The sequence below is a fragment of the Balaenoptera ricei genome, chromosome 15, assembly GCF_028023285.1.
Source record: "Balaenoptera ricei isolate mBalRic1 chromosome 15, mBalRic1.hap2, whole genome shotgun sequence".
NCBI classification, from domain to species: Eukaryota; Metazoa; Chordata; class Mammalia; order Artiodactyla; family Balaenopteridae; genus Balaenoptera; species Balaenoptera ricei.
The window spans coordinates 29,264,547-29,285,819 of record NC_082653.1 but is presented as its reverse complement, the minus strand read 5'-3'; the positions used below and the strand labels follow the sequence as shown (position 1 = coordinate 29,285,819).

The 21,273-nt window shown below is 53.0% G+C and overlaps 1 protein-coding gene across 3 annotated transcripts in view; it reads right to left on the bottom strand.

The window, feature by feature from the left end:
* The window catches only part of SIRPA (signal regulatory protein alpha), a 42,839-nt gene extending 22,209 nt beyond the window's left edge, over positions 1–20,630 (bottom strand). Inside the window, exons 1-3 of one of the 3 annotated variants that reach the window (XM_059896653.1) lie at positions 20,252–20,630; positions 19,312–19,399; positions 1,145–1,498 (exon numbers count right to left, since the gene is read on the bottom strand). In XM_059896653.1, the coding sequence (XP_059752636.1) occupies positions 1,145–1,498; positions 19,312–19,390 (433 nt within the window). In that variant the 5' untranslated portion in view covers positions 19,391–19,399; positions 20,252–20,630. Of the gene's footprint in view, positions 1–1,144; positions 1,499–19,311; positions 19,400–19,882; positions 19,900–20,251 lie in introns of those variants that run through there. The other 2 variants (XM_059896655.1, XM_059896654.1) reach the window with 2 other exon arrangements.
* Between the last annotated feature and the right edge of the window lie 643 nt (positions 20,631–21,273).

Below are 21,273 nucleotides of genomic sequence, written 5' to 3'. Positions count from 1 at the left end.
TTGGGGAAACCTATGAAAAGGCTCCCTGTTCAATGGCTAATTCAAGGAGCTTTTATCTTGTCCCCTCTATGTGCCAGGCTCTTCCATGAAACCAGTTCCAATGGTGGTGCAGGAGGGAGCCTGGCCAGGAATCAGATCGGGTTCTGGGAGGATCCCCTCACTGACCACGTGGCTGTGGCCTAGGTCCCTGTCACGTCTTGGCCTCAGGCTCCCCATATGTACGTTGGGGGTTGCACTGGATGGTGTCTAAAGGTCCCTCCTGTGTCACAGTCCAGGATTCAGGAGTCAGAAAGAGGATCCAGGGTCTTTGTCAGAAAACTCTAAATGAGCACCTTTGCTGCCTCAATGGGGCAGCCCCTAAGTCACCCACATGGGGAACCTCTTCCCTGGGGAGGGACATTCTGAGATGACCCAGCTCTGCTGGGAGCCTTCAGTGACTGTGTGAGTCGGTCCCTGAATCACAGGAGGGTTTTCCCAACAGACCCCCAGGAAACACCCAACCTCTGGGCAACTCCTCTAGCCCGGGCCGTCAGAGTAAACACTGAACCTGTGCCTCTAGGAATTTCTTCTCAGTGTGATGTATTCTGAAGAGGAAATAAAGAAACCCTGCCCTGGAGAGACTTCTCTTTGGAAGGGGAAAGAACATAAGTTTCATGGGAGAAGAGCCCTTGTCTGCTTTGTTCACTGCTGCTTCCACAACATCTGGAGCAGGGCCTGGCACACAGTAGGTGCTCAATAGGTGCTGAATAAAGAGAAGACTCAGCCACATGGAGGGGAGCACTCTCTGGAGGCAGGAGGTGATACCTGGGCTGTGACGGGGCAAGTCACTCAGACTTTCAGTTCCCTCATCCCTGGAACCAAAGGGCCGGACGGGGGGGAAAAGGCAAGGGCTGTGGAGCAAGGCAGACTGGGGTTCCAGACTTTCCCAGCTTTACCAGTTGCGGGGCCTTTGGCAAGTAGCACGACCTCTGCAGGCCTCAGTTTCCCTGATCTGCAGAAGGGAGTGAAATCAGATCATGATATAAGCACCCACTGCTGCACTTGATTCTTTTTTTTTCTTTCTTTCTTCTCAAAGGGTGGAGGGCATTCTTGTTGACTTGCTGTCACAGACCAGGGGGACAAAGGAGACCCAGGCCATACTCACCACTCACAGTGAGATGAGTGCCTGGTCCAGACTTAACCTCCACGTCAGGGCTTGCTCTCTGGAACTTCACACAGTAGTACATACCGGTGTCTGCTGGGGTGATGTTACGGATGCGGATGGAAAAGTCCGTGTTGTTTCTCCTTGTAGTATCTGAAACATTTGTTACTCGAGGGAAGGCGCCTCCTTTGAGACTGTAGATTAACTCTCGGCCTGGCCCTGTGCCCCTGAACCAATTGACGGGCCCCACGGGGAGCAGGGAGGTCACGTTGCAGTGCAGAGTGGCCGTCTCTCCTGCTGCAACTGAAACTGACCGCTCAGGCTGAATCACCTGCAGCTCGTTCTCACCTGCCACTCCTGGAGGGAAACACAATCCAGTTACTTATTCATCCTTATGTGATCCTGTAGGTTTTCTCAAGTGTTTATCAACAACAAGTTTTCATTGACTTCCTGCACCATGAGCCACACCTGAACTCAGCACCTTGCACGTGTATCACATGTAACCTGCACAATGAACCTGTAACGTTGAGACCCTAATACAAGAGAGGAAAGTGAGGCACAGAGAGCTTAAATAATGTGGCAGAGAGTAGGTTTGAGTACTTGAGCCCGCTCTGGAAGTCATGTCTGAACTGGGCTCTCAATTCAAATCTGAATTTACCAGGAATAAAGAAAGGGGCACAGTGTTCCTGAGGAGGGAGCAGCCTGGGCAAAGGCTCAGAGGTCGGTGGCAGCATGGTGTGCGGGGGGGCTCTACAAGGAGCTTAGATTCTGTTTTGGGTCTGGCTCAGGAAGCAGGCCCTGGAAAAGTACTCAGCAGTTGGGGCTTGTCCAGGCCGTGGACTTGTGAAGTACAAGGACTTGGGTGTGAGTCCCGGCACAAGGCTTATTGCTGTGTGACCTTGGCCATCACTCAGGCGACCGTGAAGATCCCACAGGGAGGCCTGTGAGCATGCTCGATAACTGCACACTAGGTATTGCGTGACACCTTTAGTTTGGGCAGGTCCCTTTACTGCCCTCTGAGCCTCAGTTTCCTCATCTGTCAGTTAGTATGGCCCCGTCTCCACAGATCTCTAGTAGGAACAAACAACATGCCTAGGCCAGGACAGTGTCAAAAAGAAGGGTCTGGTCTTTGGAGCCATCTGAACTGGTTTGAGACCTGGCTCGCTTTTTATTCACCCGTGACCTGAGTTTATGCATTGCTTTAGTATCAGTTTCCTCATCTACAAGATGGGTAGGCCATCTACCCAGAGGCCCAGGCCTCTGCGTGTTCTGAAAAGAAAATGAGGTCACACGCAGAAGTCACTTAGCACCAGGCTGGACACAGGGGAAGCTACTGTCATCACACAATGAATAAATGAGGAGGGTCAGCTGCTCAAACTTCACTCCCACCAGATCTTGCTAATGCTCCCTCAGGCCAGGACCGGGCTGGATGCTGGGACACACAGGGGCTGGACCCAGGTCGGGCCTCAAGGGCTCCCAGGCTGGACAGCTGGAAGGGGTCCTAGAGGTTGGTGGTGGGGAGGGACCTGAGCCCCAGATTGGAGAGGACTGGGGCACATGAACAGGGACTCCCAGTAGAGGAGGTTGGGAGGGAGGGGGACACAGGAGGAAGATGGACGGGCCTGGTGAAGATGCTGTGAGAGGTGCTGTAGATGCTCGGAGTGAGGTGCAGCCGGGGCCTCGATTCTGAACAAGGTGTGGGCTGGGCAGAAAGGACAGATCATGAAGACCTTGGAGAAACACACACATACACACACACACACACAGACAGAGAGAGAACCACCGAGATGGGCAGAGGGAGGGGCAGACAGACAGAGACGGAGTGAGAGACTGAGAAGGAGGCGGGGGGAAAGAGAGAATAAGAGAGACACGGAGGGGCAGCAGACTGGCAGAGATGCAGATGCGCCAACTGGTCTCTGCCTGGTTGACCTTTGATGTGACCCTCGATGTGACCCTGTCCTGTCCTGACCGAGGCCACCTTGCCTTGTACTTTGGACAGGGTTGCAGTTGATGCCCCGAGCAGCCCCTCACCTCTGGCTGAGCTGCAGAGAGACCTTGTGAATTTACCCAGCCACAGACTCCTTCACTGCAGGTAAGCCCAGGGCCTCAGGACGGGCCTCTCATCCCCTTCCTGTGGTCCCAGCCCTGACTCCCATGCCAGGGATTGCCCGTTTCTCATGGCCAGTGAGTGGAAATGCAGAGTGGCAGCCTGAGGACAGCCTGACCCTCATGGTGCAGGGAAGAAACCACTGTCTGCAGAGGACAGGGGCTTGGGGTAGAACTGTTGACCAGGTGTGTGAGAGGCACACGGAGGAAGCCCACAGAGGCAGGCAGGGGCCCTGAGAGATCCCAGGCAGCAGCAACAGCTGCCAAGAGCATCCAGCCAGGACCATTCCCGAAGGGTCTGCGTTCTACATTGGAGACTAGGCTAGAACTGCCACCGGCAGGAAGCATGCGCGCTGGGCCTGCAGGCTCGGGTGAGAGCACGGTCCCCCCTTAGCCAGCTCAGCACCCGCCCTCCCGGGGCCTCCACTCCGTCCTCCACAAAGTGCGGTACTGGCACCCACCCCCCCAAGATAGTCATGAGGACACAGTCAGACCTAAGTGCCTGCAGCACAAGTGCTGGTTAAACTTTAGTTTCTGTTCCCATTATGATCACAGATACCTTATTATATACTTGATTTTCTCTGGATTGTCATGTTTCCCCCAAGCAGGATGCAGGATCCACAAGGAAGTGTTTCCAGCCCCCTACCTAGAACACTGCCTGGCACACACCGGGCCCTTGATAAATACACGTTGAATGAACGCATTAATGAAGGAAGGAGGGATTTCACTTGCTCCTGGGCAAATCCTCTCCCTGAGGCTCTTTCTTCATCTGTTAAAGGGACTGTCACAGGCAGATCTGGGAGATGGCGAGCCTGGAGCCCGGGACTGTGCCTGGCCCATAGACACGCAATCAATGATGGTTATTATTATCCTTATCAATACCATCGCACAGGGCTGTGAGTCAGCAGCTGGCGAGGGAGCCGGGAGCAGGAGAGGAGGTGTGGAGCCAGGCCTGCGGCTGGGGCAGGGCTATTCTTGTGCTGCAGCCGGAGGCCTGCAGTCACAGCCAGGAGGCGACAATAAAATCTGGAGTTGTGTGGGACTGCCCACCCCCCCGCCTTTTTTAGCTCTTCTCAAGCTCTCTCCACCAACTGCAGCCAGATTTAGGAGGCTTAATTAATTAGCTAGTGTTTATAAAGCGTTTGAAGAATTTTAAAAGTGCGACAGAAGTGCCAAATATTATTTTAATCTGCGTGTGTGTGTGTGTGTTTCCAGCAGAGTCTTTCCCTCGCTTGCTTGCTTTTCTTCTTCTCTGCAGGTTCTGTTCTGGGAATCGGCCTTGTTAAAAATCACTCCTGCGGTTCTGGGCCTGGGGTCATCATGCTGGCATCACTGACAAACCCATTTCCCGCTCTCTCCTGCCCTCCTGGCAGAGAAAGCGATGGTTTAGCAGCCTGAACTGTCTCTGGGAGAGGAGGGCAGCTGGACATCGTCACATGATGCTGGTGGGAATGGAGACTGGCACATCCTTTCGGGAAAGCAGTGTGGCAGGAGGTACCACAGGTGTGAAAGCTGTTCTCCAGCCTTTGCTGGGCTGTTCCATGAGGACATGACCCCGAATATGGAGTGGGGTTCCCATGTAATGATCTTGAAAAAGTTGGGAAAAAACCCAAGTGGCCAATGACAGGGGATGGTTAAGTGAACAGTGGCCTGTCCACTAGATGGAATTACAGGTAGCCATAAAAAACCATCACTGTGAAACTGTAGTAGTCTGGAAATTTTTGCATGGCATAATTTTAAATGATACTGTGGTTAGCAAATAAAAATCTGTTTATTGCAAAGCATTTAGAGAAAACAAAAAGTATAAAAAGAAAATAATAATCTCATAGAATACCATCAAAGATAACTGTGATCAACATTTTGATGTTAAAATATGAGTGAATAAATATGTAAAATCATACTCAGGTTACTAAGGATATGTGCAAACGTTTTGTTTCATTCATTCAGGTGTTGTTATAAAAATAAAAAATTGGAAATATTCTAATTTCCAAGAAAAGGAGGCTCTTGATCCCCTGATGACGAACTCACATGATGACAAAGCCTACATGTAAGGATGACAATTATGGACACAGAAATAGATTACAAGATCAGAGTCAGTTCCTGAGTGATGTTTTCAGTGTGATCCCAAACTTCTAGTTTTGAAAAAAATGTATATCTGATATTAAAGATTAGTAGTAATTAACTGTGAGTAGTAGACTTCCAAGGGATTTTGCTTTTATGTCTTCTGTTTGTGTTACTTGTGCAATAAAAAAGCAGGAAAACTGCTTTCAGTATGATCATGACATTGTAAACTAAAACTACGTATAAGTAAACAACTGCAAGGTACTATACAAAGCTATAAAAGACAACTCTCTTTGGATCATGAATCTCTTTGGATCATGAATCTAATGGGTTTTTCCTTTTTTTCCTTCTATTTTGGGTATTTTCAGATTTTCTAAACTGGATGCCTATTAAAGAATATTTACAGTATCCCATTTTGTAATAAGAAAATACAGTGCTTGGCGCAGAACAGATGTTCAATAAGTATCTGCAGACTGACTGATCAAATTGTCTAGAGAAAAGGCCTAGAATGATAAACATCACGATGTTAAGGTAAGTTACGACTGGGAAATGGCACCAGCGGTGGGTGGACACGGGGAGAGGCATATTTTCTATTTTACAGCAAATAATATATTGAAGTCTCTCTCTCTTTTTTGTAGTGAACATTTGTTGCTTTTGGAAAAATATTAAGGAATGAAATAAAACACGTGAGTAAGTTATCTAATGGAAGAAGTCAGCACAGTGGGTGGAACTGCCCCTTGTACTTGTTGTAAGAGGAACTCTGTCCACAGGATGCAGGGAGCTCACAGCATGGGTGGACAGTGATGAATTACCAGAATCTCCTGTGAGCGAGGCCCTCAGCTCAGGGCTGCAGAACGGCTGTGTCCTGGCCTCATGGGGCTTGCACACGAGCAGACAAGATAGACTTTAAAGAAATAACTCCAATGCTACATTTGGACTGAGCCCCAACCCTTTAGACTCCTGCTGGCATCTCTGACCCTATCTCCTGCCCCCTCCCCATGACCTGCTTCCCCCCACTGGGCCCACTTTGTCCTCCACGAATAGGCCAAGGAGGGTGCGAGAGATGAAATAAGGTGGGGACTGAAAACTGACCGTTGGACTTGGAAAAATATCTTTGATTTTTTTTTTTTTTTACAACAATCGTGTAGTTTTTGAGATTAAGAAAAGATGAAAACAATTTCATCAGAAGCGAAAAAATAAGCATGGATGCTTTTCTAATGGAAAAAACAAATCAACTTAGAACTGAAACTTGCCGGGAGGGAAACAGGGCCACTGTGATCTCTGGGTGTGATTCCTGCTGCTTCATCAGGATGCAGAGGCAAAGCTGAAATGCACATTTCCCAAGAGCCAGCCTTTCCCTGATGGGCGGCTCACTGCCACTTGCATGGGAGCCTGCCTGCCCCTGGAAGCAGTGGGTCACCAGAGCAGGGGTCTTGGGGACAGGCTGGAGGTTACCCCTCAGATTTCCACAAACTCAAGGAGCCCGGGGCTTGGGAGGCTATGGCCGGAGGTCTGGCAGTGCCCAGGGCTCGGCATGCCAAGATGGCATCCACCGCGGCCCCCACAGCTGGGGCAGCTCAGCATCCCCCTTTCCTGACCTCGATCGTTTTCGGCCAGCCTCAGGGGGCTGCTGGTTTATGCCCCCAACACAGCAGCGCCTCATCAGGTGCTGCCTTTGGTATCTTCTGGGTTATGATTTGATGTCTGTGTACGAGAGTGTGTAGTGCAGGAGTGTGGATGGGAGTATGCACACAGGAGTGAAAGAGGGCAGATGCAGGAGTGGGCACACGAGTGCACAAGTGTGCCAAGGACAAGTGTTCACACACATGTGCATGGGTGGGCACGTGCACAAGATGCTCGTGTGTGCAGGAACGTGCTCTGGTGCAGCTCAGAAGTGTGCCAGAAGAGGACCAGGGACCAGGGGCAGGAGGGGGGCGTGAACTGTGCCCAGTAGAGTATCTGAATGTGGGTGTGAACCTGTTGGTGGCATGAGAGGGTCTGTCTGCACCTGAGGTGTGAACAGGTAGATAGCTGGGAGGGGTGTGAGCATGTGGGTGCATAGAATGTGTGTGTGGGCAGGGGAGGATAGGAGTGGGCTGTGTGCACAAGTGTGTGTGTGTGCGCGCAGGGAGGGCATGTGTGTCATGGAAATTGTGTATACATGAGTGTGAATGTGAGGGTGTGTGTGCTTTAAGTGCTGGGGAGCAGGGGCCCAGCGTGTGTGGAGACCACTGTCTTTGTACACTGTGTGTCCACGCACCTGAGTGTGTGAGTGTACCCAGTGGTGAACATGCCTGGCACATACAGGGTGGTGAGAGAGGAAGGAGGGCAGGGAAGATGCTTCCCTCAAATCTGGCTCCTGGTGGGCAAAGTGCTGCATGGCCCCTGGCACAGGGTCCTGCCCTTGACCAGAGACTCAAATCTTTACTGAGCACCTACTTACTGGGTGCTAGCCGTAGGGCACAGTGGTAAAGAAGCCAGCCTGGAAATGCCCTGCTGAAGCTCATGACCCTGGGTGGGGCAGACGGTTCCCAGGATGCATTCAGGAGGGGGCTGCCTGGGTGATGGCTGTGTAGACTCTGCAGTTCCCAATTGGGGAGCCTGGGGCTCTGATTCAGGAGTACCAGCTGCAGCTAGGCACTGATTTTCCTCTGGAGTCAGAATGATTCATTCATGCCCTTTCAAACCTCACTCTATTGCTAGGCCCTGTCCTAGATGCCACAGGACACAGAGCCAAGTAAGATGGATCAGAGTCCCGGACAGAGTCCCGGACACAGGCAATGATCATGTGCAGGGTGATCAGTGAGCAAGAAGAGGCTTGGGGATAGGGTTTTGGAAGAGGGGTGAGATCTGAGAAGACTTCTTGGAGGTGGTGGTCCCTGAGCTGCATCTTGAAAGCTGACAGAGGTTGGGGAGAAGGGAAGGCATTCAAGAAGGTGGAACTTTTCTTCCTCTGCACAAAGGTGCAGAGGAGAGAAAAGGGCTTGGCACAATTCAGGGACCAGGGCAGAGTCTTTGGGACATGCTCAATGGCTGTGAGCAAGCTGGGGAAGGGCTAGGGACTGGGCTAAACTAGCACCTGAAAGGATGGCTTCAGTCGCAGGTCATCACTGGGAGCAGTCTACTGGTACCCATTGGGTGGAGATGCCCAAGGTCCTGCGGTGGAAACTAGCACCTGACTTGGAACCAGCACAAATGAGGATACACATGGCCTTGTGAATAAGGTGGGGCAGGGCCCAGTGGGCCCAGGGTACTTTCTCCTTCACCCCCACTCCAGGCACTCAGAGAACTGGGTACTGTCCATACCCTTGCAGGGAAAGGGCAGACCCTGGTAGCCCCTTCCATGCAGCAGGTAAACACCTAAGGTGCCAGGACAGTCCATAGCTTGGGCTCTGGGGCCAGAAGACCTGTATATCTCAGCCCTAGTGGAGTGACTTGGCAGAGTCACTTTTCTTTAAGCCTCCACTTTCTCACCTGTAAACAAGGGGGTACCAACGTCTCTCTCCCCAAGGCCAAATGTTCAGTGGTTGGAAGAGCTGGCCTGAGATCTGTACGTTTCCTCGACTCCCATCTTTCTGCTGACCCACAGCCAGCTATTAGCAGAGCATGCTGGCTCACCTTCCAAGATCTGGCCAGACTCTGACCTCTCCCTAGCATCTCTACTGCACCACCGTTCCTCACCTAGATCCTTATCTCAGCTTCCAAACCGGCTTCCCTGCTCCACCTCACCTCTGTGTAACACGTATCCTCCCTGCAGCCAGAGGAGCCTCTAAAACCTAAGGTAACATCATTCCATTGTGCAAAACCCTCCTGCACCCTTCACCGTACTCAGAGTGAGACCCAGGATCCTTTCGGTGGCCCCCAGGGCCCTGCAGCCTTGCTCTCAACCATGCCAGATTCTCTACTCACCTCAGGGCCTTTGCACTTGCCATTCTCTCTGCCTGGCACTCTCATCCCCTAGATATCTGCATATTGGGTCCCTCACCTCCTTCTGGCCTAAGAGGCCTTCCTTGGCATGGTATATAAGACACTACCCCCCTCGATGTCCCTTGCTCTGCTTTATTTTTCTACAACACATATCACCCTGTATCTACAATACATATCACCTGACACATTACAAGCATTTGTCAATTTCATTAGCATCTATCTCCCTACCCTAGATTTACTTATAAGCCCTTTGAAAGGGACTTAGTTTTGTTCCCTGCAGTTTCCTTCAGGTTTATACCAGTGCCTGGCATTTGTTGAATGTATGTTCTGGTTTGGATTCTAACTCTGCCACTCATGAGACCCCAGGAAGTGTCTTAACCCCTTTGGACTTCCGGTTTCCCATCTATAGAATGAGAATGATGATGATAATAATAATAATAATAACACTAGGGCTCTTCTAGGATGAAACAGGCTAATGTGTGTAAAGAGCTCAGTGCTGCTCCTGGCACAGAGGAAGCACTCGGTGCAGGGCAGTGTTACCATGCAGTGGATATTTAAGGATGAAGAGGATGACGGAGGATCACAGCCTTAAGCCTGAGAAGCTAATGATTCTCTCTGAGGCAGAACTAGCTCTGCCCCAATGTCTGCACAAGAACACTTGGAGCTGGACCTGTGGGCAGGCTGTATGCACTGTTGGCGGGAGGCCGGGGGGCAGGGGGGGGTCAGAGCCCCGGTGAGCATTTGCTAGGTTTAGATGGGACCTGGAGGCAATGAAGAAATGCTCGCAGCGCAGCCCTGTTTGCAAAGCAGCAGGGAAAGAACTATGGATACGTGTGCGCTGTAAGCACCCTTCATATTTGCCAGGCCTGGTGGGGGCCAGGTGAGGCTGGGAGAGGCAGGGGCACTAACACCAACCATCCACTTCCTTGACAACCTAAGGACCTCCTTCCCACCTCCCCATTTTGCAGAGGGAGAAACTGAGGCCCGGAAATGAGGCTTGGAGAGGCTGAGAACCCAGGTGGTGTCCTTCCAACCTCCAGGCCCAGCTGTTACTCTAGGACAGGTTTTGGTGATACCCAGCCACGGTCTCATGGGTACAACGTGTGGATGAGGTCACATAACAGGGAGCCCTCATTTATTTAACTGTTACGACAGCCTAGTGAAGCAAGTGCTGTTGTCACCAGCCCCTTCCTACAGGTAAGGAAGCTGAGACCCTGAGAGGCAGGGAAGGGGCAGAGGCAGGACTCAAACACTGAGGTCAGTCACGTGCGATCTCTTCCCCCTGTGACTGGGTCCCCTCTGGCTCAGGATTCTGGATTCTCAGGCTGCCAAGGACGTACACACATTTTCCCAGCTGAGATAAAGGCCCCCTTAAAAGGAACACGCATTTATTAAATGACATTTGCCAAGGTTTCAGCACACTCTGCTGCCCACAGCAGATAGTCTCTGGACAAGATTTTTCCCCAAGCTGACACTATCCGCTGATGCCTTTTATAGTGCTTTTTGCAGTTCACAAAAGCACTTTCCACAGCTCTTAATTCCCTTAACCCTCAACAGTCCCTGTGCGGGAGGAAAGAGTGGTAGCATTTCCATTTTACAGATGAGGAAACTGAGGCTCAGAGCAGGGAAAGACACCTGCTCCAGAGCACACAGTCAAGAAGTGGCACATGCTGGATTCACTCAGGAATGTGCCACAAGGTGGGTACCTCTCCACTGCCTCCCCTGCTAGAGAGGGTTTCTGGGGTACCATCAAGATGAAGGGTGAGAGAGGCATCCTGGCTGGAGCATCCGAGCTGGAAGGGACCAGCAGGAGAGCAGCCAAGCTGAGCCTCCACTTCACAGAAGGGGAAACTGAGGCCCAGGGGGGCAGTGTAGTGAGTTCCAAGTCCCGGCTGGTAAGTGATGGAGCAGGACCTCCACCTGCTCTGTAGAGCTCCAACCATAAAATGGTGATCACACAAAGATAACAGTAATAGTAATGATGGTTAATGAGCACTGAGCACGGGTATCATCAGGAGCACGACAGGCTTCACCAGCCTCCGCAGGGACCCAGCAACACAGGCTGTCATCACCCCCACTTCACAGAGGGCAAGACTGAAGCTCAGAGAGGTACAGCCACTTGTCCAAGGTCACAGGGCTGCGGAACAGTCTGACTCCACCCACAGCTTCACCCACTGCACCACACAGCTTTGTGCAATGAAAGACCCTCTGGGGGAGGCTGGCGCCGAGTCAGGCCCTCCAAACCAAATCAAGGCCAAAAGGGCGTAGCACGAACTGCGTCATGTTTCATGGTTTGCCTGCTGGTTCACCAGGGTGTCTACACTGGGGCAAGCTGTTCTGTATAGCCAGAATTTAAGTACCAATTCCAGGGTTTCTGGGCCCCTACCTCCATCCCAGCTGGCACTGATATTTTGTGCTTCCTGATACTTTAGGGATCCCTATTTCAGCACGATAGGCAGGGATTTGCAGTGTGGTCATGGCCCCCGTTACAGAGGTAGGACTGTGTAGTGGTTAGAGCACAGGTTTGCCTTCCAACCAGGGTTACTGCCTGTGTGACCTCATGGCTCTGAGCTCCCTTTTTAAAATGAGCATCTTTCTTCATTCAACCAATATGTATTAATCTGCCTACTGTTACCAGGCCCTGTGTAAGGTCCCAGGAGGCCCAGCAGTGAATAAGACAGACATAGTTCCTACTCTCATGTAGCTTATATTCTAGTGGGAGAGACAGGGCTGAAATAATTAAACAAATATAGAAATGGCTAGGAGTGCAAACGAATTTGATGCCACGATAGAGAATAACAAGCAGAACTACTTTTAGAATGGGGCAGTTGTAAAAGGCATCTCCGAGGAGGTGAGATTGCAGCTGAAACCTGAAGGAAGCAAAGACCAAGGAAGGTGTTCCAGTAGGAGAGAACAGCAAGTGCAAAAGCCCTGGGGTAGGAAAGCAGCTGGTGCATATGAAGGCCAGAAAGAAGACTGCTGTGGCTGAAGCCCATGGAGCAAGGCAAGTGTGGTACTAGTTGGGGCTGGAGAGACGGATGTGGTCCAGAAAATGCCATGTCTCAGGGATCATTGTAAGGAGTTTGATTTTATTCTAAGGGCAGTGGGAACCACTGAAAAGTTTGGAGAAGGACAAAGAGGATTTGATTCACTCCAGCTGCTATGGGTAAAGAGACTGGAGGGGGTAAGAGTGAAAACAGGAAAGCAGTGATGAGGATGCTACAGCGTTTAGGGGTCTGAGCGCAAATCCTAGCTCTGCACTTATAAGCTGTGTGACCTTAGGCAAGTCACTTCACCTCTCTGAATCTCTCTTTCTTCATCTGTCCAATGGGTATAATAATAGTTCCCATCTTACAGAACTGTGTGGTGAGAATTAAATGAGATGATGTACAGAGTAATGATCATATCACATGACCTCACATGTTCAATGTCAAGTGCTCAGTGAACCAGATCCTACTTGGTCTGGCCCTGACCTCTCCTAAGTCCCCTACTGCCTATCTCCCTTAAGTCCAGACTCACTGGCTATTCCTGGAACACAGCTAACCCATCCCAGCCTCAGGGCCTTTGCACTTGCTTCTCCTTCTGTGTGGCCTGCTCTTCCCCTGATATTCTCATGGTTGCTCCCTCAGTTTTATGCAGGCCTCTACTCCTCAGAGAGGCCCTCCCTCTCTCCCCACTCAACCTTCTATTCCCTCGACCTGCTTTAGTTCTCTGCATGGCACTTGTGTCCACCTGACATAATATTTACTTGGGTCTGTTTTTCCTTCCTCACTAGAGTGTCAGTGCCATGAGAGCAGGTATTTTTGTCTGTTTGCGGTTGTATCCCTAGCACCTAGAGCCACCCCTGGCACATAGATGCTCAAAAATATTTGTTGAATGAATATCTGTAATTAAAATGACAATAATAAGGACGGAAAAGTGGTTGAGTAAACCAAGCCTTGGATCCAGCTTTATTTAACTCTCACTGGTTATGTGGCCTTGGGAGGAGCCCAACTCAGCTTTGGGGAATCTCAGTTTCCTTATCCATAAAATGGGGATGAAGGATTCTATGCTTTTTGGCTCACTGTAAGGATTAGACAGTGGCACACATCCAAGTATTGATGGATGAAATGATGCCTGATGTCTACCATTTGCTTTACAATCCTCCCTCCTCCTCCCACCCCCAGAAAAATGAGGGGCAGGTGAAACATGAATGGCAGATGAGTGTTGAAGCTGGGGTTCCTCACACCATTCCTCATCTCGCAAATGTTTGAAATTTTCCAAAATAAAAAGATAAGGAAGAGGCAGCACAGATTCACAGCTCAGCTGGTCCCTAGCACACCGTGCACTACTTTCTTCCAGCATGGGCTGCCACTTCTGGAGGACCCTGCAGGCTCTGAACAATGAGGGCACTAGAGCCCACCGTGGCATTGTCACCCACACGCTCCGGCTCCGGCCCCCTAGCCTGCAGGCTCATCCCTCACTCCTGGCTTCCAGTCTCCCCCTGATCTGGGCACCTGATCTCCCTCAGCTCCTGGCTCACTCTGCAGCCATCTCACACTCTGCGTCCCCAATCGGACGTGCCAGGAAATCTTACAGACACAAAGAACCAATTCTGTATAATGGCCAGCTTCCACCTCAGCTGTTTTGCATCTCTCTGGACTGAGGGCCTGGCAGGACACCTGGCAGGGAAAATCCACCTTGCGGAAGGCTCCATCAAAAGACCCGTCCCAGGAACGCCCAAGTTAACAGAAAAGCAGTTTCAGTTGTGAAAATAGATGATTCCTTCTTCAGTATGGGACAGAGACACATCTTGGGAACGCCCGCTGCCTCTGCCTCCCAGAAGGATACACTGATTGACAGAAATATGAGAGGAGCGCCAAGAGGGCAGGACGCCAGTACCCCAGGGCCTCAGTGTTTCTACCTGTCAGGGCAAAGTGACGCCTAGTGAGTGTACCTCATGGGTGCTATGGTCATCCTGACTCTGCCACTTACTGTGTGGCCTTGAGCAAGTTGCTCTGTCTCTCTGAGCCTAGTTTCCTCACTGGTCAGATGGATTTGATGGCAACCATGCACATCACCCAGGGTAACTGAGTACCACTGGGATCATACATGCCCAGTGCTGAGCCCAGTAAGTGGCCAGAAACAATGTTTCCCATTATTATTACTTTGGTATTTTCCAGGGAATTTGGGATCCTGTCAGATTTCTAGCTTTAACGATGGAAACTTCCAGCACAGCTCAGTTTTAAAGAGCCTTGGCCTGGATGACAGGGGGCTTGGCATGCCACCCAGGCCTTGCCAGGGATCTGCTGTGTGAGCCTGGCCGGTCCCTTCCTCTCTCAGGGCTGCAGTTTTCTTAGCTGCACAAAGAGGTGCTGACTGATGGCTCTCTCAGGCCCCCTCCTGCTTTCCAGGTCTAGGAATCCACAATTCCAGCCCTGTGGATCCGGACAGAGACACCTACAGGCAGGCTGTGCCCATGGCGGGCGCTCAGTCCCAGTAACTATTCCGTCACACCAGCGCTGGTCGGTCTCTGCGCAACTTGTCCTCCCCAACCGCACAAAAGCCACAGGGAAAAATGCCAATCTCGTGTTCACTCTCAACAGCTTTTGTTGTTCTGTGAGCACCTACTGTGTGCAAGGAGCTGTGCTGGGTGCTTTACCAACATCAGTCCCACTCCCATAGATGAGAATACCCAACAGAACGAAACAATGACGATTACAACACTGGTTGAATGTAACGTGCAGTAAACTGGTACTGAGCGCTTACTACATGCCAGGCATGGCTTCAAGCGTTATACATGGGTTGGCTGACTTAGTCCCTGAAATACAGTTGTTGATGTCATCTCCATTTTACAGGTGAGGAAACCGAAACACAGAGCTCAATAAATCGTCCAAGTAGGGTATGCTGTGTCTGTACATGGAGAGGCTACAATGCAGAACCACTATGTGAACCAGAGTTAAACATGCACTCATATGTGATAAAGCAAGGGGAAAGTGATAAGTAGCCTTAGATAAATCCTGGGGTGAACGTTCAGAGGAGGAAGAGATCCCACGGAACACGAGGCAGCACAAATGGAAGGCTGAGTAGGATTCAGACATATGAAGATAGGGACGTACAGGGAAGGGCATCTCTGGTGGCAGGAGCAGCATAAGTGAAGGCACAGAGATGAGAAAGTTCAGCTGAGGGTGTGGATTTGTACAAAGGCATTTACCAAACTGGGTTAGGCCGTGTGTTAATGGGCATTAAACAAACCCAATGCTTCTTGTTCATATGTCTGGGGAACCCTGGAGTAAACAAGGTCTGGCTGGGGCTTCTACAACTGCAGGTCTTCTCAGGGTCTCTTAGGTGCCAATGCAGTTGAGCTGCCAGGAAAGCTTTGGCTGCAGGGAGGAAACCTGGTCGTTTAGCAGCATCTCAATAGGTCAGCTCTTTGGAAAACATGTAGCTGAGAAATAGGGCCTGTCAGGGAGGGAGCCCAGGCCTTGTTGTAGGTTTTTTTTTTAAAAAAAGAAAACTTGGACCCACTCAACAGTTTTGAGCAGGGGAGTGACATGATTAGAATTGTGTTGACAGACCAGAAATCTGAGCACATTAAAAAGAGGCGGAGCGGGGGGCACCTTCCATCAGTCCAGGACTACAAATAAGAAAATAATCTGTCGCACGGAGCCATTGGAAGCAGCAAGCGAGCGTGTGTGGGATCTGTACAACAGTTTTAGACTGCCTTCCTCTCACACACCCCCTCTCCATCTGTCGCAAAGGGCACCAGGAAGATGCAGGGAGGAAGATTCCAGCTCTGGGGCCTCCAGAGCTCGGCAGCCCAGATCGGGGGCTCTGACAGGAGCCACACTGCCCCCAGAGCTGTCGTTTATGACGACCAAGGGGCTGCCAGTGCTTGCATCCTCTGGGCGCTTTCAGAGAAATGACCATGGCTCAGTTAAAAACTTCTGCCCCAGAAGGAACCCTCCCACAAACCTCCATCTGAGCTGGGCGGGGGCCCCTCTGGCTCTCTTCAGCTTGGACTAAGTAACCCTGATTAAGTCATTGAATTTCTTCCCTCAAAGGCTGCCTAGCCATGAGGACAAGATTCAAAATCCAGGCTCCCTACCACTTACTCCTTGGACAAGTTACTTCCCCAGTTCTGGACTTTATTTTCCTCATCTGCAAAATGGGGATAACAGCCAACTCATGCTTTGCTTCGCTGATTGATGGAATTACGCAGATGAGGCGCTCAGCACACAGCCTGGAATACAGGTAACATTCAAGGAACGTTGGTTCTCCTCCCTTCTCTCAACACACGGTTCCCATCAGGACTTCATACGTGCCGGATGACAGCAAGTAAAGGAATGAATCACACCACAAGTCTCCACGGGGTTGGTAAAGGAATAATTAATGGCAAGAAAGTACCCAGAGAACACCAAGGCCTTCAAGGACCTTCCACAGACTGAGCTCTTTGGGGCCGAAGCACTCCGCCCCCCTTTCTCTCCTTGAGAAAGAGGAAGTGAGATGAACTTCACCACTTAGGAAAGTACAGAGGAGTCACCAGCACGCTCCCCTCTTCCGACAGGTGAGAGGTTCAGCAGAGGGCCAGCTGTCCCCCACAGCCTGACCCCCATTTTGGCCTGGCCTTCTCCAAGTTAGAGCGAGGAGTGAATGGGAGTTTATCTGAAGTCTGTTCAGCAGGGGTCCCAGAGGTCCCCAGACCTAGGTGGGGCCAAGTGAGGAGCCTGCAGGCTCAGTGTCAGGCACCGCTGCTGTGCTGCAGAATCCGGCTGCCCAGCTGTCCCCACCCCGGCCCCCTGCCCTTCTGCCAGCCTCACAATCTCCCTCCGTGAAGCTGTTTGAAGAAACAGGCCTCACGTTGGCTCCAAGAACACAGGTTGGTGACTTCACCAGCCTCTTTTCAGAATTTCCCTTTGGCAGCATTTGTGCTGAAAGCAATCTTTAGAAACTTCTTTCCCTGCCTCCCCCAACCAAGATAATTCACATGACCAGCCCCCTCCAAACAGTGATCATGTGAAGCCATAGCAATCACGTGACACTTCCCAGGCTGACAGTTCTGCCAGAGACACTAGTAGTCATTCAATCCAAAGCTGCCTTCCTAAGCCTGACATTTGAGTTTCTCAAACAAATCCATTTTCTTAGAAAATTGGACAACTGCCTCCTTCTACCTTCCTGCCCTTCTGTCCTGCCTCTCTTCTGCTTTGTCATAAAGTCCATGCCTGGAGCCCTGAGAGAAGGGTCTGAAGCCCCATCCTTCAGCCAAACCAGGTGAATTCCATGCCACGGGCGAGGGTGACCAGGACCCCGCAGAACTGAGTGAAGGATGCTGGGATGCTTGAGCTCTGGCGGTGACACGCCTTCCTCACCACCCTCAACCAAGAAGTTTATTCTTACCTCCTAAGATTTATTTATTTCAAAGTTAATCTTTGCCCCTCTGCTGCTCCCACTTTTTCAGGCTATTGATGCTGAATGGATTGGAACAGAAGTTTTATGGCCTAACCTTTACCATTTTATAGATTGTTTTTACAGGCAAAAGGGGAGAATTTCCTCCCGAGAAGGGTGTTGGTGTTCCCAGACAGCCCTGGGAAAGGCAGCTGCCCACTCGTTAATCAGCGTCACCCCTCATTTGCCCGGGATGGAACCACACGGGGTCCTGGTTAGAGAAGGATCTGGAATAGACATTTAGAAATTAACTTGGGCCCAGTTCCCTGCTTCAGGAAAATTAAGCACTTGAGAGAGACCCTCGTGCACTTCCAGGCCAGGAAGGACGGCAGGGCAGGGCCTCGGACTTTTGCTGGGTGTAAATGGCCGGCTCAGGCAGGAAGGAGTAGATCGGAGATGCGATCGGCTCACCAGAGAGCCATGAAATCTATCAGGGCTTCCTCTTGTCCAGAGAGGACCCAACTGTAATTGAAAGACTGGGGGAGGGGAGGTGGGGGGATGCCTGTGTGGGTTCAGGGGAAACTGTGGGCAGAGAGAAGCTGCTGTCCACCCCCACTTCTCCCTCCACCCACTGTTTGCTAGTTCTCCCTTTCTCACTGCTATCAGCTGGTTACCAGTCTCTAGGCAAATGCAGGAGGGGGGAGGTGTATACTGAGCTCATCTTTACCTCCTTCCTCAGGGGAGGGGAGGTGCAGAGACCCCTCTGCTGACAACACAGCTTCAAGGAGCCAAAAAAACAAGATTCCCATTCTCCCCCCAACAACTCCTTTAACACAGTTTCTCCACCCCCCACCCCCTCCCAGGAGACTCAGGGTGCTGCAAAACCCCTTTAAGAAGCAGGGCTCCTGAATGGTGACCTCACCCCTTGGCGAACACACGGTAGACTTCTGAGCCCGCCTGCTGGATACAGCCAGGTGTTTGATGTAGGCCAACAAAAAGACATGCTCAGAGCCACAGGTAACAGCCCCACAGAGCACCTGAGCTGCAGGGAGTCGCCTGGAAGCCTGGGGAAGGGAGGAGGAAGGAGGAGGGGCCGGAGAGCAGCAGGGAGCACGACCATCCAGCGAGAGGCTTTGGCAACCACGGGGACAATCCGCCGTGTTTTCACATCAGGATCTGTGGATTGCAGCAGCTCACCCCAGGGCTACCCTGGCCTCCCTTCCTCTCTCTCCCCCATACTAACACTGTTTTACTCTGCGCACAAGAGGGATAGCTCACTCTTCCCTAATTGCAACAGCCTGCTTCTGTTCCATCCCGTCAGTACTGGAAGGACCTCTGCCCCTTCTCTTAGACCCTGAAGTCAAACATGTGGAAAACATAAGAGCTTCTAGAGAAGCCAGGGGTGCCTTGCTCTGAAAGCCGCTGACAGGCTGCCTCCGCCATCAGACTGGGCAGGGGCTGGTGAACCAACTCATCTGGGTCTGTCCGGGTGCCCAGCATAGTGCCGCACAGTCAGAGTCGAGACTGGGTTCCATCCTTGGCTGTGTGACCTTGGGCAAGTCGTGTCCCTCTCTGGGCCTCAGTTTCCGCATCTGTAACCCTGGTTACGGGCACCTCTTCCCCATTACTGCTCGACATTAGCCGAGTGGCGGTCTGAGAGGCCTGAACTCGCAATCTGGGGACGGCAGCGGTGGGGGGATGGGGGTGCTTACCTGACCAGGCGCTGGACGCAGCGAGCAGCAGGCAGAGCAGCGGCCTGAGGCGGCCGGGGGCCGGCCGGGCGGGCTCCATGGGCCGCGGCTGCGGAGCGAGGAGGGAGAGCGGCCGTGAGTGCGCGCTCGGGCGGGCGCGGACTGGAGCGGGGAAATGACTAAGGCTCCCCCCTCTCCTCTCTCCTCTCCTCGCGGCCGGGCTCCCCCCCGCCCCCACCTCCCCGGTACGGGCGCCTGGAGCGGCTTAGGAGCCGCCGTCAGCGCCGCGATTTTCGGAGAACCCCCCGCCCCCCGGAGAGATCGAGAGACGGAGAGGGGGAGAGACCCCAAGCACGCGAGAAACGAAGCCAGGGACGGCCCGAAAGAAGCGGCAGGAGAGGGAAACAGACCCAAGGGAGCCAGGCAGAGAGCCAGAGACACAGAGAGGCGAGAGAGGGGGAGAGAGAGCGAGCGAGCGAGCGAGCTCGGAGTGAGCAAGGCGGCGCGCAGATCGAGACAGCGCGGGAGAGGGAGGACCGACGCGAGGGCAGGGCGAGGGGCAGCGGGCCCGGCCGCCCCCGCCGCTGCCCACCTGCCCCGCCCGGGCTCCTCGCGGCGCCGTGGCTCGCCTCCTCTGGCCCACAGTCCCGGCCACGGCCCCCGCCCTCCTTCCCCTCCCCCTCCTCCCGCCGGCCGCGCGGGAAGCTGCGGGGCTCCAGCCCGGCCGGCACCTCAGCCGAGCGCCCGCCGGCTGCGCGCCCCGCGAGGGAGGGCGGCGCGCGCGGCCCCGGCACCCCCGCCCGGGCCCAGGCTGCGGCCCCCGCCGGGGGCGCACCGCTCGGCTCGGGACTGGACCCAGAGCCCGGGCTCCGACGATGTGCCAGTTCAGAAGCCCGCGCGGCGGCCCCGGGCCCCGAACCGCCTCCCCCTCGCCCCCTCCTTCGGCCAGCCGGGCTCGGACCTGCGCCGCCGGGCCGGCGAGGGCTGCGAGACGGTGGAAGAGCCGCCGGGGCTGCCCAGAGCCCGGGCCCCTCGCTCCACTTTGCGCAAACTTGTTTTTCTAAGGTCAGCGCCGCGAGCCGGTTACATCGTCCTCTTAAGGTGGACTGGGGAAGTTGCGGCCGGCCTCCCCTCGCCTCCGGACTCCGGCCGCGGCCAGTCCCCCGCTTCCCGCCGCGGGAGGCTGGAGGCGGCGAAGGAGCGGGGGAGTGAAGGAAGGGGGAGCCTGCCTTTTGCCCCTCCCCAGTGGCCCTGCCCCTGTGCCCCAAAGCCGAAGGCCCCTCTCGGGGTGGGTGAGGGCCAGAGGGGCCCCGATTCTTTCAGAGCTGGGCCGAGGTGAAGGAAAAGCAGGAAGTAAGTGAAGGTAGGGGGAAGGGGGGGAGGAAGGAGAGAGTGATGGTACAAAAATAGCGTGTGTGTAGGAAGGACTTCAGTACCGCCTGGAAAAGCTTGCGGGGAGGAGAGGGAGTAGAAGAGGGGCTGTGGCCAGGAAACCCGAAGGGAAGGGTCCGGGCCTCCCTGGGGAGGTGGGCTCTCTTAGCGAGGTTCCTCTCTGTCAAGGCTGGCTGATTCAAGGGTGCAGAAGGCCCAGGCAGGGGTGCGGGGCCAGGGGGAACTTGAAGGCCTGGGCTTCAGGAAGATGGCTGGTGGTGAGGAAGATGAGGGGATGGGAGGAGAGCAGGGGCCAGAGGCCTGGAGGCAGGACAGAGCCTGCTGGTGAGAAAAAAGCAACCATTCTTCCTTTCTCAATCTCTCTCTGTGTTTCTCCCCTTCTTTGAAGGAAAGCTGTGTACCCAATAGCAGCCAGGCCAGAGATAGCAGGTGGGAATCCTCTGGTCACCCAGACAAAGAAGGCTCCAGACTGTGGGAGGGAAGGGAGACCAAGACCCTCTGCTAATTGTAAATAACAATAGCCAGTTTGGCTTCAAAAAGCCGTTAGGACGATATCAAGCAAGGTGGGAGAAGGGCCAGTCCTATAAACTG